This window comes from Trichoplusia ni, chromosome 15 (assembly GCF_003590095.1).
Source record: "Trichoplusia ni isolate ovarian cell line Hi5 chromosome 15, tn1, whole genome shotgun sequence".
Classification (NCBI taxonomy): domain Eukaryota; kingdom Metazoa; phylum Arthropoda; class Insecta; order Lepidoptera; family Noctuidae; genus Trichoplusia; species Trichoplusia ni.
Genome location: NC_039492.1, coordinates 3,757,866 through 3,775,185, shown reverse-complemented (window position 1 = coordinate 3,775,185; position 17,320 = coordinate 3,757,866). Strand labels below are relative to the sequence as shown.

Below are 17,320 nucleotides of genomic sequence, written 5' to 3'. Positions count from 1 at the left end.
TGTTCAGTGTATTGATATTGTAAGTAGCTATAGTTTTTTTTGACACTGAATGCCTTTTGTAAATGATATTTGATGGGCATTTGTTTCTTTTTTACATTTTTGATGTGTGAGTTGTACAGTGGCGTGAAATTAAGTAAATGTGTTCGATATTAAAAGTACCAGGCAGAAGTAGGTAGGCAGTACAAAAGTAGGTATTGAGGAGGAGATATTCATTTATTTTCTTTAAAATTAGCCCCTCTTAAATTTTAACGTTGAGTGAAAGCCATAATTTTTGGAGTTGTTATATTTTTTTTTTGTATGATAACAAATTGTATAAATATATATCGAAAAATTAGTACAAAACTGTGTTTCAGTTAAAGTAGAATATTTATTGCTAAAATTGTTAATTATAATGAAAGCAGACAGCTGCTTTGATTGTACTAGATATATCTACATTTTTAATAGCATCCAAGCAATCATTTAATTTGGTGTAAAACTAAGGATATGGTGTAGAAATGAGTATCCCTGGTAAAAATAAAAACAATTTACCTATGTTTTATACAGGGGTTGTTGTTCAACAATCATAATATTAATTGAAGACCTTAAGCACTCAATGGACCATTTCACCGCTATGTAAAGATCCACGAGTCCGTAGCTCTGAGGCCACCACGACAGCCCCAATTAACAACGAAACGAAATATTAGACTTTCTTCCAAAATCTACATAAATCGGGATGCTAGTCGTTACCCTTTTTGTCTCAGTAATGAGTACATTAACATACAAATAGAATCAGTCCGCGTCCCTGTATAAATTGGGTGGGTGCCCCGCTGTTTCGGCGGCTTTGATCACTCACACACGGACAGACTGCAATTTATACACGCGAGCGGCTGATTACTTCACAAATATTAGTAGATAGTGATTAAATATGGCCTTATTTGTTTATAAGGAAATGGAGATCGATAAAGCGATCTGCGTCTGAAAAAAAAATGTTATTAGTTCGATCGATCGGTCGGTAATAAAGTGATATCAATAGAAATCGCTGTGTGGTAGCTGGTAATTAGGTTTTTCTATTAAGCTTTGTTGTATTGTGAAATTGGAACGGAACCCGATGGTGACATAGTGTCCCGGTGTTTCACTGTATTGCATTTATGTTATTAGAATTGCTACTTTATTTGTGTTGACATTAAATTTAAAATCAATTGTTTTGCGCTATTCCAGTGGATCTAATGAGACAATCACTAAATGCGAAAGCACAATTTATTTTTTTGCAGTTTTCACAAAATAATAGACAAATTTCGCTTTTATTTAGTATTTTCATATGCCAAACTCTGATTAATCTTTGGTTTTTGTATTATAAGAACGTGAGTTCGAATTCGGAAGATTTACCGTAATGCTTTTAGCCTATGATTTCTTTCGAAACACAAATTAGTATTATAAACCAGCAAAATACCTAGGCGTATCTTAAACGTTACAATTTTAACAGGGATGTTAAATTTCAAATGTAGCTTTCCCCAATATTGTGATATTTTAGAATAGAATAAGCTTTAGGGAAAAGTAACGGAATAATATAACCCATTAAACAAACATAAACCAGCAAATTTGCTAGCTAAATTTGAATTTGAGTAGCAATCAAATTGCAAAACCTAATCCTAGTTTAACAAATAGCAAATAGCGAATAAATAACATTTAATCAAATGTCGCAATTATCTGCGTTTCCATTAACATGACAATAAATATTGAGTTCGGATAGACTCGAGGTCGCCGCGAGCGATTCCGGAGTCTTAGGCTAACTAGAATTTATGGCCGGTTGACAAATACAGAATGGATTGGTAGACAATTGTGAGTGGTTTGTGAGGGCTACCTAAGGTAGAACGAGACGGTTGAAGGAATGGAAGGATGGTGAAATTAGAGAACCAAGAGGGTACTCTATTATCGAGATAGGAAGGGGACCTATTATATTATCATATCTAACATACTCCATTAGTATAAATACTTACAACAATGGTATAAGTAGTCCGATGTGTCCTTTTCTCGTTAGTCTGTGTAAAACAAGAATAAATATTAACAAATCAATAATATGCTACTGAAACATATCAGTTGTTTATTAATTGAATGTGTTTTAATAAAAAACACCAAGATATCGATTTTATATCGTAACAATTATTAAAAATACTTATTATTGTTTTGAAGAGACGACTCAGACTGTTTCACTCACATACTAGTATAAATCACATGCAAAAAGCGATCTAAACTCAGAATAAGAATACGTAGATCACTTAAATTATTGTCCTACGCAGGAAACGAACCCGCGACACGTGACAATGGGTTTGGCGAATTGAATAATAAAATAACACTTGGCTGACCGCGCAGTCTAAAATTCGGTCAAATAAATAAGATATTTCATACTGGTTAAAATTAAACTTAAGCTCTTTATAGGGTATCTGCATGATTTGTATTTGATATTAAGTGCAAACTTTTCAGTCAATTCGTAGATAAGTCGAATTTTTATTAATTTGAATTGCTTTAATCACATTCTAGTTGTCAGTTTTTATTGAAAAGAGTTACATATTTTTTAATTTCACCAATTCTTTCTCAATTTCACAAATAAAATTAAGCGCTTCTCTTGTACTACACATAATTATCTATATGTAGTTGGTATACATAATAAGTGAGTTTTTTCTGTTTGGTATTATCAAAATTCAATAAACTTTTGTCCAAAAATCTTGTTTACATGAATACCGCTTGCTTTTGTTTCGTTCGGACAGCCCTAAGGTCTGTTTTGGCCTTAGGGCTGTCCGTTTACTTCTATTTCATTCAACGTCTGCGTTGATTTAGCTAGGGGTCCCACGCTATCTCAATTTATGTTGCTAAATTAAAATAAACCGATGGCAAATTTGTTACCTCTAATTGTGAATATCTATTGAAGGGCTCAAGTTAATTTATTGCTTTAGTAGCGATAAGGACTCGTTGAGAAATTGGGAACGAAAATAAATTCTTATTAATATACTTTACTACAATTTAGGACTGTTAAGCAAATTATTTCTATGTTTACCGTTCAAAGTACTTCAAGTCAATTTAATAAATTTTATAGAGGACGTTATCAACCATTCATTTCTAAACGTACACGTCACATTTAACATAATTAGAAATAATAGATTAGATACATAAGTCATTGTTCGGAACACATTAAAATGCCTACACGTGTGACTAAATTAGTCGAATAAAAACCGTTCCAAGGCATTCTATTACGATCGCCGATATTTTTTCCAGCTCTCTACAGGCGGAGGTCGCGGCTTGTCCAATTATGATAATTACAACGACACCTACTTAAGACCCGCTACAATTATGTCAGTACGACTGCAGCGCCTAATAAATAAACTGAATGCAAAAACCTAACACATTAAGAAAATTGCGTCAACCGGTGTCTTTTGTAACCTTAAGTAAGTACTTATCAATAAACGCAATTAGAACTCATCAGAACAAATCGATCGAGCGGAAAAAATCTTCAGTACAAGTGTTCAAGTCGTAATTGTCGACTAAAAAGTCGCGGTCGCAATTGTGTTAGTGCCGTAGTGAGGGGCGGTGTGGCTCCGCCTCCGGAGGCGTAGGGAGGGCCGCGCGAGAGCGGCGCGAGGAGGCCGGAGGACCAGTCGGCCTCACCACCGCGGAGTCACCGCGCGTTGCGCGCGACTGTCGCAAAAATTCGCGCAACTCACGCCGCCGGTATCATACGTGTTGTAAACCAGTAACATAGTCTTTATTGTGGGTCTTATGTTATTATAATTGATTTACATGTGTCTTCAGTGATTAATTTAATCAGACTGACAGATAACTCCAAACAATACTTGTAAAACTTCAACTAAAAAAAACGGACAACTGTGACTAAAAACTTAAGTGTTTAAAACTTGTGACAAAAAAAGTTTAACCGTCCGCAAACAATAAAAAAAAAGATTCTGAAATGAGTTCGAATTACGAATCTGTCAAACTTTCCCGCGCGGTGTGATCGAAAATGTCAAATTCAAACAGAGAAACTGTTCTAAAGAATTTGTTGTGTGCCAAGGTAGCTGTCAAAAATGGACTTGACAACTCGTCGCGGGGACATGTTGGACGGGACAGGGGAAGTGGTGTCTCTAAACGGGAATGAACAGGTGTGCCGAGAGCTAGTGAACGGAACGGAGAGCGGGTGTGACGTCGGCGTGACCGCGGAAGTGACGCCGGCGAGGAAGACCAGCTCGTTCAGCATACGGAACCTTGTTGGTACTGAGGACTCTTCTGACAGGCCAGCCGACAGTGCTACCAACCCCAGTGATGGTGAGTCTTAGTTTTTTTTGTTGACACAAAAAGAGTTTGTGTTTGATGAAAACTTTTTAGGTTTTTAGCAAATGGTAATATCTTATTACAATTTGCAAATCTTCATTCACCGAATTGCTTAACCTTTAGACACAGACCTTTACATTTATTTGTTAGAAACAATTCGTGCTTTCATTAAAAATTAAAAATTGTTTCGCTTGTCATCGTATAACTTTTATCAATAGTAAAAATTATTATATTGGGTATTTAAAAAAGGCATGTAAGAACTCTATGATGATATAAACTTCTTGATCAGGATACAGATTGGTTGCAACTGTTTCCGCTAATTTCAACGGTATTTTTTAAAATATTTGTATTACATGACCCATATCTTTAATTGGACAAATCATTTTCATGACGTCATTCTGTCTCTGTAACGTCATAAAGTAGCTATCTATACTCAATTAAGAAGCTCTTGAAGTTTTGTTTAGTATTAGGCTGTACTTTCTTAAACTTAACATTTACCTTTTTTAATTTATATTTAAATGATTGATGCATAAATATATTTCAGAATTCACACAAAAAGTGTAGGATTTGCATAGAAATAATAATGGCGTGCAGTTAACAAAATAAAACACCTGTTAAAAAAAACGCACAGTATTTGAATTAGAACTCAATGTCAATACTACAATTTTAACTGAACAATAATATTTAACTACAAAAGCGCTTGCGTAGCCTTGGAATTGAACTCTAAACCTCGCAATCGACAGCTGCTTGTAACCTCCGGGTTCAGTTAAAAATAACGGTAAAGTTTACTTTGAACTGTTTTATAGTTATTTTATTAAGGTGTGTTTGTTTAGCACCTTTATGCCGTACTAGCTGTTGCCCGCGACTTCGTCCGCGTGGTTAGAAGATATGTTATAATTTATACCTGCCTTCTATCTATCTATCAGCCTTCTATCTATCTTGTAGGATTCAGTCAGCGTTTGCAATGTAAGCGCAAAAAATGTGTTTTTTTTACGACCTCACATTAGAAACCTCAAAAATTGTAGCCTATGTGTTATTCTGATGTATAAGCTATATTGTGGTAAAGTTTCATTCAAATCCATTCAGTAGTTTTTACGTGAAAGAGTAACAAACATCCATACATCCATACTTACAAACTTTCGCCTTTATAATAGTAGTAGGATTGTCAAAAGGCACTACCTTTTAAAGTAATATATTCCAGTTGTGGAAAAGAGATGGCACTCTACACCTTGTAATGCGCTATCACGCTTTTACAATCCCAGTGACAATTAATTAAGGCGGAGGTAAGATAGAGACAGGTTTTTACGAAAAAGAAGAGATTTATATGTGGTTTTTAGGATAGGTTGATAATAATTATTACAATTCTATCGAAATAAAATTGTTCAATGATCCCATTAAAATCAATATAAACAAATAAACGCACAACACATATTAATGAGCAAAAGAAAACGAATTTAGAAAGCTTCTTACAAGAAAAGCTTTAAGAAATATCAGTACAACCAACGAATCTATACTAATCTATACTAATATATAAAGCTGAAGAGTTTGTTTATTTGATTGTTTGTTTGTTTGAACGCGCTAATCTCAGAAACTACTGATTCGAATTGAAAAATTATTTTTGTGTTGAATAGACCATTCATCGAGGAAGGCTTTAGGCTATAAACCATCACGCTGCGACTAATAGGAGCGAAGATACAATGGAAAATGTGAAAAAAAGCAGTGCCGGTATAAGTCATAACTTATATCTTCTACCCACGGGGACGAAGTCGCGGGCAACAGCTAGTATTAACATAAAATACATTTAAAAAAGAAACTAGAAATTCCCTAATCATTAAAAGCGCTGTAATTAGATCCCACCTTCGGTAACTATTAAAGCGAGATGCCACTCTACATTTTGTCAATCTCTATCTCCTTTCCACAGCCCTACTTTAATATAAGACAGTAATTTACGAGTTCTTTCAAAAGGGGTTGGGTGTCAGTTACCAAACTAGTGTTACCACTTATCCATCGCACCGCTTTCCCTACAAGTACTCACTAGTATACTTTAGTACCACACCCTAACTAATGCAATAAGTGTTAACGTTATTTACAGCCTCGTTATCTAATAACTTAGTTATATTGACCAATAGGTATCCAATGTACGTTGTGTTACAGATTTACTACGTAAATAAGTGAGTTATTTGTTAAAAAATAACTGTGAGTTAGTGAGTTCTGATGCGAAACTTTTGCTTTTGCGGGAGGGAGATGGCGATACGCAGTGCATTGTGCTATCTCGCTTCTTCGATCGGTTTTGTTCGATAAAGCTTGTTGTACAGGTATTGATTTGATTTTACAATAGTTTTGGGAAGGTTCTGGGTGAGATTAGCATAGATCTGTGATAATATACAGTTAAATATTCTGTTAAAGATAATTTATTTAGACTTTACTAAAGTTTTAAACATTTTAAATCATCTAATATCGAAATATTGATGAAACAGGAAGCATGTGTGAACACAAAGCATTAATTTTGCATTTAGATAATATTCAATAATATTGTTATAGTTAATCAATTTAAATGTTTAATTTTAATTAGTTTCTAGTTTCTATCCCAAATAGTTGAACAGAGGAAAAAGTTTGGCCTATTATAATTAGTGTGCATAACAAAACAACTCCAAATCACAATTATCGTAATGAATTAAACAAAACTAATGATACAGAATTCAATTAACTTAATTAAAACAAATTTACATATTCAACAATTATAATAAAGAAAAAAAAACAACGAATCGATTATAAATATTATATCGACATTAGTATCGTAAAATCATGTATTCTGAGTGATGATCTCATACAAAATTGCATTGATTTTATTATGTTTTTCATAGCTTTAACAAAAGCCATAAATGTACAATGTATGAGATGATTAGTTGACAACATACATAGGTTGCGCTATGTCATGTGATGTCATCCGACCTGTATTGTTAGATCGATCGCGCGTCAACGCTTGTCGACAAATGGTGTTTCTACAATCGTCTAATGATAATTATAAGTGAATAGTTCACATGCATAGATATAACGGGCAAGAATAAGTCACGTGACAAAAGAAACGGAACTTTTATTGCAATAATTGATGCCAATAGTTACGTTTCTCAGACCGTTAACGCTCACAAACTGTATTGAATATGGCAAAAAAAAGTACACATTTGTCAAAAATAAATAGAATTGTGATACATTGAAAGGTATATATCTAGGCCTTATACTATTTTCATCAGCATTTTTAACAAGTGAGAATAGATAGATAGAAATTCTGTATTTGAATAAAAAAAGAAACAAATTATTTCGGAAGAAAGATGAAGTCTCGTGTGACGACACTCATGAATGCGCTTTTTACCAACAAGTGACGTTACTAACCCCAAAGATGTCACCATGTAAGTTGCGTGATACGTAGGTATCCAATATTATTTGAAATTTTAATTTAAGTTTAAGTTTAATCCAATACCCATTTGTCAAAAATACATACATCGTCATCGTTTTCCACTGATCGAGTACACATAAAATATTGTTACCATTTGTTAACGAGCAAAGCAACATAATTTTTACTTAAATCAAATTTATTATTTTTAATTGGTATATCACTTGACGTACCATTTTACTCAGCCTTAAATATACCAAACTTTTATCAGTTGTCCGTTTAAACAGTAATGTTCTTGAATAAACCCTGATTTACATATCGCGGTTGTGATAAGCGTTCGTGTATCGTTTGCAACAGTTTTCATTAAAATGAAAGCTGCTGATTGTGAAAGGCTAATTGATACAGATTAAGGGTAGATACTGTTACAAAATCATGCCTTTTTATTATATATTAATGTTTTTTAAAATAATTTAGTGTTTTCTTGTAATCAGTGTAGGGAACTTCGTTGAATGTTTTTTTTTAAAAGCGACTTCATTTTATTATATGGCTCATTTTTGTGTACCGGTATCGCTGCTATTAATTTTAATTAAAATCTCATTAAAAACTACTTAATTTTTCTATAAGTGCAGCTGTTTAATTCGATTCTAAAAAAATATATATTCGTAATAAAAATTGTTTGAAACTTGCGAGCGTAACCTTTATATATGTATTATGAGCGCTAAAACAATTAAAACCTACCTACCTAACATAAAGCCTATTAAAGAATCCAATAAAATGCAATTTAAATATTTTACGACATAAAGGGCTATTAATTTGCAAACATCAGTTCCTGTACCAGTCGTTAGGTAGTCAGAAGCTTGAAATTCTGACAACCAGTCTTACCAAGGGGTATCGTGTTGCCCAGGTAATTGGGTTGAGGAGGTCAGATAGGCAGTCGCTCCTTGTGAAATAGTGATACTTAGCTGAATCCGGTTAGACTGGAAGCCGACCCCAACATAGTTGGGAAAGGGCTGGGCTGATGATGATGATGAGTTCCTGTACCAAGTACTCTAAGAGCAAAGCTGTCGCTATTGTGAGAGGGAGATAGCGCTATACATCGTGCATAGTAGTGTCTCGCTTATACAAATGGCAACAAACGTATCTCATGGTAAAGGTATTGATCTTCAAACGACCTCATTCAACAGTTTAGCATTAATTTACGAGTTTATAGCTTTACAATATTATGTTGTATAGTATCCTTAATTATAACGTTTATTATGCGCCGTGTTTTAAAATGTAGGTTAAGTAGACAGCGAATCAAGTTTTAATGCACAAAAATGGTTGTCTTGGGATCTGCTGGCATATAACTACGCTTTAGGTAAAACATTATTTTAGACGCCTGTAGGTTTATTATTCTAAAGCTTTATATTAGACTTAACTTCATTGTCAGCTGTTGCTAACTTTGAACTGTTAACGAACTTACGTTGGACAGTGTTAAAAAGTCTTTAGCAGTGCAAAAATTATTATGTATGATATTAGCTTTAAAAATGAAGGAAACCTCATTGTAGCCAAACTAGATCAATTGTTTTGGGATAAAAATACACAACCACCTTTCTCAAAAGGAGGTGTTTCTCAATTTAACAGGGTTTTTTGTGTCTCTTGCCGGAGAGCTTCAGACTAAATGTACCGATTTTCTTCATTAATTTTCAATTAACGTGGAAAAGCTGCCATTTAGTCCTATACAGTTTGGCTGAGTACCTTTTTAAATTGATATTATACTTTTTTATTAAAAAAAATGCATCTGAAATCGGTCAACAAAAATCTTGTTGTTATTGACAACGTTAACCAACCCATTAAATAAACCGATTACCAGTGAACACCGACCCTTAGCACCGATTGTTTAGACGTAACATAACGCACCCCTACCAGATTTCCGGAACTAAATTAGAACCTCGGCAGGTGATCGGTATTCACAACGATTATTTATCGTCAGTGATTTTTATTTTACAGGTTTCATATCAATCTTTTCAAACAAATTATTCGCGTACTGACATATTGCCCTAAGGGACTTCTTATCACCCCTTTAAGTCTTTTGGAGTTGTTAAAAAGACAGAAAACTCTTAGTTGTGCAGTTTGCTGTCTCGGTTCCACTACTGTAGAAGCCTCCAGCATTAACTGGGAACTGGGAAAAATTCAAAACACGGAACTATGTTCAAACAGTCTCTCATATTTGTCTGTTTGGAATTCGTGGGAATGCTCATCAACTAATCCTCGTTGAAGGAGGAAGCAGATTTTTTATTTACTAGACCTTAAACTCCATGCAATGTCTTCTGAGTGGTCGGTACGCGGCAATCCAGAATCCGCTGTCTTCCAGACTGGTACAGTATTACACTTATCATACACATCCAGCCTACGAATTGAATTGAAAATATTTTAATAATTTCAGCGAAGCATAATAATATCGAACGGGAAGATTTTCACCAGTCAGCAACTGTAGGTACAATTCATCACACCTATCTCTATCACTATCATCAATAAGAACAAATAATCCATTGTTAAAACCTGAATAGTTTATAAAAACAAAATGGTGTCTTGTAATGCAAGCCGTTCGTGACAAGTTTAGGGCTTAATTCAAAGGGTCCTGTCACGATTGGAGCCAAGAAAGAGATTAAGATGATATCTACGTACCGAAGCGTGTGACATAGTATTTGTAAAAGTAATTCGAAAACAAATTGTTTTACTAGCGATCCATCTTTGCACGCGATAGCTGATGCAAATTCCTCTTAAATAATTCAACTAAAGTCGACCAAACAGTTCTTCGTAAAATGCTTTTCAGCCACAAATTTAAAGGTTCGTTTCGTTAAAACTTTATCGAGAAGAGTACTGATAATACATGCACAGAAATGTGTTTTATTATCTAGCGAAACAAATGAATGTTGAGATGTATTCAGCACCTGTCATTATATGGACCTTTATACAAAGTAGTCCTTTTATTTAAATTGTTATTTATTTTTATATTACTTGGTAATTAAATACTTTAATATCCAATCACCTGGTAGCCTGTCAACAAGTTTTATAGGAAGATTGTTGCGTTGTTGTGAAAGAAGGACGCTAGTCCTCAGCGTGTATGGTGCTGTCTCGCTTTTACATATACCCCATGAGGTGATGGATGACGATACTGTTTGACAAATATTAAGTTAAACTTTTAAATACTCGAAGTCATCTCTTGTATATTTTTTGTTTAAGCAGAACTTTAACCCGGTCGACCAATTTCTTAGAACAAATAACAAATTTTATATTTTATATTAAAATTCCATGTCATGGATTGACCCTAACATAGCGTGTCAATCCAGTGGGATTGTCCATAAGGGTGACCGCGCCTTTGGTACACAAAAGGCAAAGGAAGGTAGGCAACATGGGTTTTAGTCAGGTTTATGTTAGCGGAAGTCTGACACTCCCTTCCGCTCAAACTAAAGCTGGAAGAGTCCTTCTCTCTTCTTCTCTATATGGGTTTCCATAAAAAACCTTCTAGGAGAGTGAGGACTTTACGAATGAATTCCTGCTTCTATTTTAATATGACATGTACATGATATGAACTCGTATAAGCTTATTCCAATAGATCACATTGCAGCTGTTTGAGTACAATGACAATAAACTAGTTTGACAGCTGTGTTTTTGTCCGTTCTATGATATCTGGAATTTCATACCCTTGCTGAATATTAAGTGTGTTTGGACGCCAGCTATTGTTTTGCAGATAACATTGTGCGAAATGTTTTGTATATAGCAAAGAAGAATCTGGTAAATACTTTTGGGTCGCGTAATTAATTTTAGTTTCATATCATATACAGTAGTTGTATTCTGAAAAGTTCTCTTTTTTAGGTTCATTTACAGATCTGCTTTTTATTTGTTCCTTATTTTGATATAGAAGTTGATATCTGAAAGCTTTGAAGTGGTGACGATTGTAAATTAATAACTATTTTTAATAACGGTTTACTACCGCGTATTTATCGTTATTATGGGATATCCCGATAAATATGCGTGTTTTGGATCAAACCCGCGTCCTTAATCATAAAACGCCGCGTCAGCCAATTATTAAGTATACCGAATGAAAGTGCGGAAAGATACTAACTCCGAGCTAAGACTTAAAGTCAGCCTTCTTAAATTTATCATTATTAACTATTGTTAAGTAAATAATATATCATTATTAAAAACAACGCCCAAATTTTCTTGTTAAACAATTTCCGAGAAAATTACACTTACCGGTTTATAAAGGACATCCTTGTTTTAATAAAGAGGTCTGAAACAGGGCGAGGCTGGCAATAACTCTTATTGTTCCGACTCGAATTCGTAAAATTAATTACGTTTATTAAGCAAGGCTTACACCTTGAACGATACAAACAAGTATTTCTCATTGTACAGTCGGTATCAGAACTTGTATAATCAATTCTTTAGCTGGGCATGTGGCTATGTTCGCTCGTGAAAGTGACGTAGGTCTACATTTTTTGGATATATTGGTATAGATAGTGAGGAGCTCGTGGCTAAGCTATAACCGCATAAGTGATTCGATCACAGGTTGCAGGAAGCTATGCTTGACGCGGTTGGTCCGTAGATGGGTGACCATCTTTGTCATAACAAGTTCCTCCGTGTTTCGGAAGGCACGTTAAATTGTGGGTCCCGGATGTTATTCCTAAATCTTTGACAGTCGTTACAGGTAGTCAGAAGCTTGAAAAAGTCTGACAGCCAGTCTAACCAAGGGGTATCGTGTTGCCCAGGTAACTGGGTTGAGGAGGTCAGATAGGCAGTCGCTCCTTGTAAAACATTGGTACTTAGCTGAAACCGGTTGGACTGGTAGCCGACCCCAACATAGTTGGGAAAAGGCTAGGCCAATGATTGGTATGGATAGTAAATTCTGATCTAGACTCAATAACAAAGAGACGAGCAGCCAAAGTAAAATGAAAATGACCATGTCATCTATGTCTTACCCATGATTTTATAATACGTATACATAGTACATATCCTCCTACTAGGAGGATTAACAACGTATTTTTTTTTCCACAACTTTCACACGACGCCATCTAGTCTCAAATTAAGCAGAGCTTGTATTATGAGTACTAGACAACTGATAAACATACTTATATATTTCTAAATACATACACAATATAGATAAAATTACACCCAGACACAGAACAAATGATCGTGCTCATCACACAAACATTTGTCCTGGGTGGGAATCGAACCCACGACCTCCAGTATAGCAGTCAGGGTCACTAACCACTAGACCAACAGGCCAGTCGAAAAATAGGACAGTGGATTAAAAAGTGAGACGGCACTCTATGCTAAGCATGAAAAATTAAATAAACTATTTAATCTAAAGAGCGAAAGATCTGTTTAAGAATTTTCAATGGCTATAAATGTTTTTAATGATCCACGAATAATATTTATAATTATTTACAAAAGACTTTTACTGTCGACATTTACTTCTGGTGGCGAAGGTTCTGGTTGTATGATTGAAGTTATGGATGAAATAATTAATAATTAAACTCATCCTTCAACTTTTTATTTCAAATAAAATCAGTACGTAATATAAATACAAATAAATTGGTACTAATTCCGCTAAATCAATATTTAGTGCTCGGAAATGCAATCAGCCACGCCCTTCCGTCCGCCATTGTATTTAACAATAAATTATTTAATTCAATATGTCATATAAAATAAAAATAATTGCAAAGAAAATGATAATTTACTAGCTTTTATAATTGCTTCAATTCATTTATTTCGCATGCTTGCTAAAGGCGTTATTGTTATAACTACTAGTAACAACTCTTGTATTAACCGAATTTCAAGGAAGTACGTGTAAGAGATAAGATACAATATATTTTCTAGTTTACTTGCCTTCATCGTATGTTATGGTTTCATTACAACCTTTATTCTGGATGGTAAATCATTAAAATGAATCCTACGGTTTCGGATTTGAAGGAAGTGAGACTCTGACTGACTAAAATCCTCCCATATTCTTTCCTTTCCCCTTTGTGCACCGGGGCCCCTTTCGAACAGTCCCACTTGGTTGATGCACGTGTTAGACTTTAAAAGTTTGGCCTTTAGATACCCTTAAAATATTTTTTTGTTATTCGGTGTTCCACTGGGATTTCTTTACGGTTTTTAGCCAGTGACAAATACTTTGAAATATGCACATGAATTCGAAATGAAATTGCTGCGTGCTGAGATTCAAACCTTTGTCATAGCAGTCTAACGGGCATACATGCTACATTGCTAATAGAAATATCACGAAAAAAAGAATTTTGCACGTCACTGTACAAAAACATTGAGGATAAAGATTTTCAGCTGTAATTTTAATAATATAGTGTAGTACCCATTATTCAAGGCTGGCAACAATATTCTCGCTTATACGGGGGACAGGTGCGCGTGCGCAATCAATTAACGTTTCGCAGCCCGCTTGTACCATAGACAGTGTAGTACCGTCACTTTTGTGGTCTGATACTTTTCTAAAAACATATTTTAGTTTGAATTCTTTAGATGCCTTATTGGTGTATATTCTTTTATTTCAAGCTTTGTAATTTAGATGGATAAATGGCGTCGCTGTCTTTAACTTTATAACACAAATGTGAAACCTTTTTTGTTTTCTACATAGCGGGGGAATCCTCATGGACACCCACTTCCCCGGAGGAGGATGTGGTTAGTGTCCACTCTTACTGACTAAACCTGTACCGCCGTGCAACGTCTCTCGCGTTTGACCGGTGCATGGCAAAGCGTTGCAGTTCATTGCGCGCAGACAGGACATTACAATTGAGTGATGATTCAAAATCGTCAAGTAAATTTAATAAAAAGAAAATATTTGCAAAGCCATGGAAAAACATCGCCTCTCGTCTTCCTCTTAAGGCTGCGTTTCCACCAGAGATGTCCGGTAGAAATGTGTCGTGTGAGGATGTCCACTGAGCCGTTTCCACCAGAGCTGTACAGACCGAGGCGAGGTAAATGAAGCGATTCGATTGGTTATTTACAGACACATCCCTCGCTACGCATCCTCGTACATCTCTGTTGTAAACGCAGCCTATGATATCAGTAGACAGTGATTTCGAAACAATTTGTATCAGAGGTTTTTGAAAACCCATTATGTGCGTTAACGTATATTTTTCATTTTCTGATTAGATACTCAAATTAACTAAAATATAAATAATTTCAACAACTTAATTGCTTCTAAAACGTAATATTATTTAATATAAAACTAATTATAACAAACAATAGCGTTAATTTCATTTGATGTTATTTCTGACATGATGTATGTTATGTTCAAAGCAATTAACATTTTAATAATAGGCGTAATATGTATATGCAACAAATTTTAATATCTACTTATTTCAACGCAATTATCGTTATATTATAAAGATGTTAAGATTAAAAAACCGTTTATAATCACTCATATGAATAAACTAAAGTTGGTATAAAAGCAATAATTATTTAAAAAAATACATTACGTTTTAAAGCAATTTTGATATTTTTTAAATATTGCAGAATTGTAATGTGACCAATATAATTTGAGCTCCGCCTAACAATCAAAGGCTTAGAGGCTAAACAAGCGAATAGGTCTTTGTAAAATGGTTGGGCGTTAGATATTATATTCCGATAATTTTAAAAAGAAAACTAATTATGAATGAAGTTATCGTTGTAAAGGTGTTTCAAACGTACGATTTGTAATTACATGTACAGACTACCACATCATTTGTAAAAAATATTCTTAAAAACAACCTTAAAACCAAAGCCGTAAGGTCCATTTTCTATACCTTTATGACGCTATAATTTGGTCTACTGTACTTCCTTATATATGTAATCCTAGTCATGCTCAATGGGTATTAAACCTTTATAATTATGTAACTCTTTGCATATATCATCTTTCTGACGTTAAATACATGCGTTCAGAAATTAATTCCGTATTTTTTGCGGAATAACTCCGTTTCATTGTTTTCGTAAGTACTTAATGATATAGGAGTGACTGTCTAGGGTCTTGTATATGTGAATAACATGTAACTTAACTGTCTATTTGGTTTGTAAAAGCAAATGTCCTCCTTCAAACGCTTGCTCTAAAAAAACATTTTTTAGGCTTCAGATATATTTTGAACTTCATTGGATAACGATAAGAATATTTTTAAATTCGTTAACTTAAACTATTATAACTATTATTACTAGTACAGCTACTCATAGCAATTGGTCGTCCATCACAAATATCAAAGTTCCACGTTCGATTTCCAACAGGACCTTATTTAAAAGAACCTCATTAATCAATAACCAACAAATAAAGTACATACAAAAACACGGCTACTTAACTATCACCAAATAATTTACAACCAAAAGGAAAAACATTCGAAATATTCGAAACATGCGCCGGCGCCGAAAAAAACAAACATTCTGATATTCAGAAAATCTTGACTCTAAATAAAGTGCTGATAACTTAACAAATGACTTATGTTGTTGGAATTTAAAGTACTAAACTCTCGCAAAAAAATATAGACCTTAAAAGTATTTACAATAAAGGTTATAATCCTTTGGGATTTGAAAGGACCTTTATGCGGTGATAAGAGGGTTTAAAAGTGAGAGTTATCACAGGGACGCATTTAAGGCGCACGCGCGGTTTGTGTAGTAAAAATAAAAGAAAAAGGATCACTTATGACGCTCGTAAAAATAATGTTCCTTGACCATTACAATGGTTGATGGGGGGACTCCTGAACTAGGACCCGATAAGGGATAGTGGTCACAGCGGTAATTTACAAAATGGAGTTGTATAAGGACGAAGGATGATGGCTCTAAATTGATGGCAATTTTGCCTTTTGGATGCATTGAGTGTCTTCTCAGTTTAGGCATAAAGATGTGAAAAGATGCATAGATAATTGTACACTTAGGTGTCTTGTTGTAAAACATTATTTATGATTGAGGCTCTCTAGTTAATTCTCACTAATTCATAACAAATAATTTAGTAATTTTTATGTAACCTATTTTAGTACTACTGGTCAGTAAAGGTTTACAAAATCGGTTCATCTAGTTCGAAGATGTAAAGTAACAAACGATTAAAATAAAATGCAGACGAATGAAGAATTTCTTTTTGAAGTCGGCTGAAACTATGCCTATTACCCCCATATGGTATATGTACGTACTAAATCCCTTGATTAAGTCTTGAACTAAGTAATTATCAAGTAAAAAAACATGAGATATTAATAATACAATTACACCACAATCATACATCAGTGTTATTTCCATTGCATACAGGAAATTAAATGATGTAAAAAATGCAAACACATAGGTGTTATAATAAAATGTGCATAAAATATTGTAGAATTAATGCAACTGATGACTTAAGACGCCATCTTGGTTTGTGGTCCCACTGCAAGCGAGTTGTACCTACTCTGTATGATTTAATTAGCTTATGACGTAATATATGTCATATTATTTTGAACTTGTGACCGTTTCTTCGTCCTGTCAATTTTGTTCGTTTACTAAGTAAAGAATAGTTGTTGTTAATACCTTGTGTTTTAAACAGCTTCAGATTTTGTTTCAGTATCGGGCGAAGTGAAAAATATGTGTATTTGAAATACACAATATTTTATTCAAAATGGAACAAAGAGACCTATAGGTAATGCAAGTGAC

At 34.2% G+C, this 17,320-nt stretch overlaps 1 protein-coding gene across 1 annotated transcript in view; it reads left to right on the top strand.

Moving 5' to 3' along the window:
* Nucleotides 1-3,371: 3,371 nt before the first annotated feature.
* LOC113501197 (homeobox protein aristaless-like) overlaps nt 3,372-17,320 on the top strand; it is a 74,696-nt gene continuing 60,747 nt past the window's right edge. Inside the window, exon 1 of the mRNA XM_026882263.1 lies at nt 3,372-4,290. Coding sequence (XP_026738064.1) covers nt 4,053-4,290 — 238 coding nt within the window. The 5' untranslated portion in view covers nt 3,372-4,052. The remainder of the gene's footprint in view (nt 4,291-17,320) is intronic.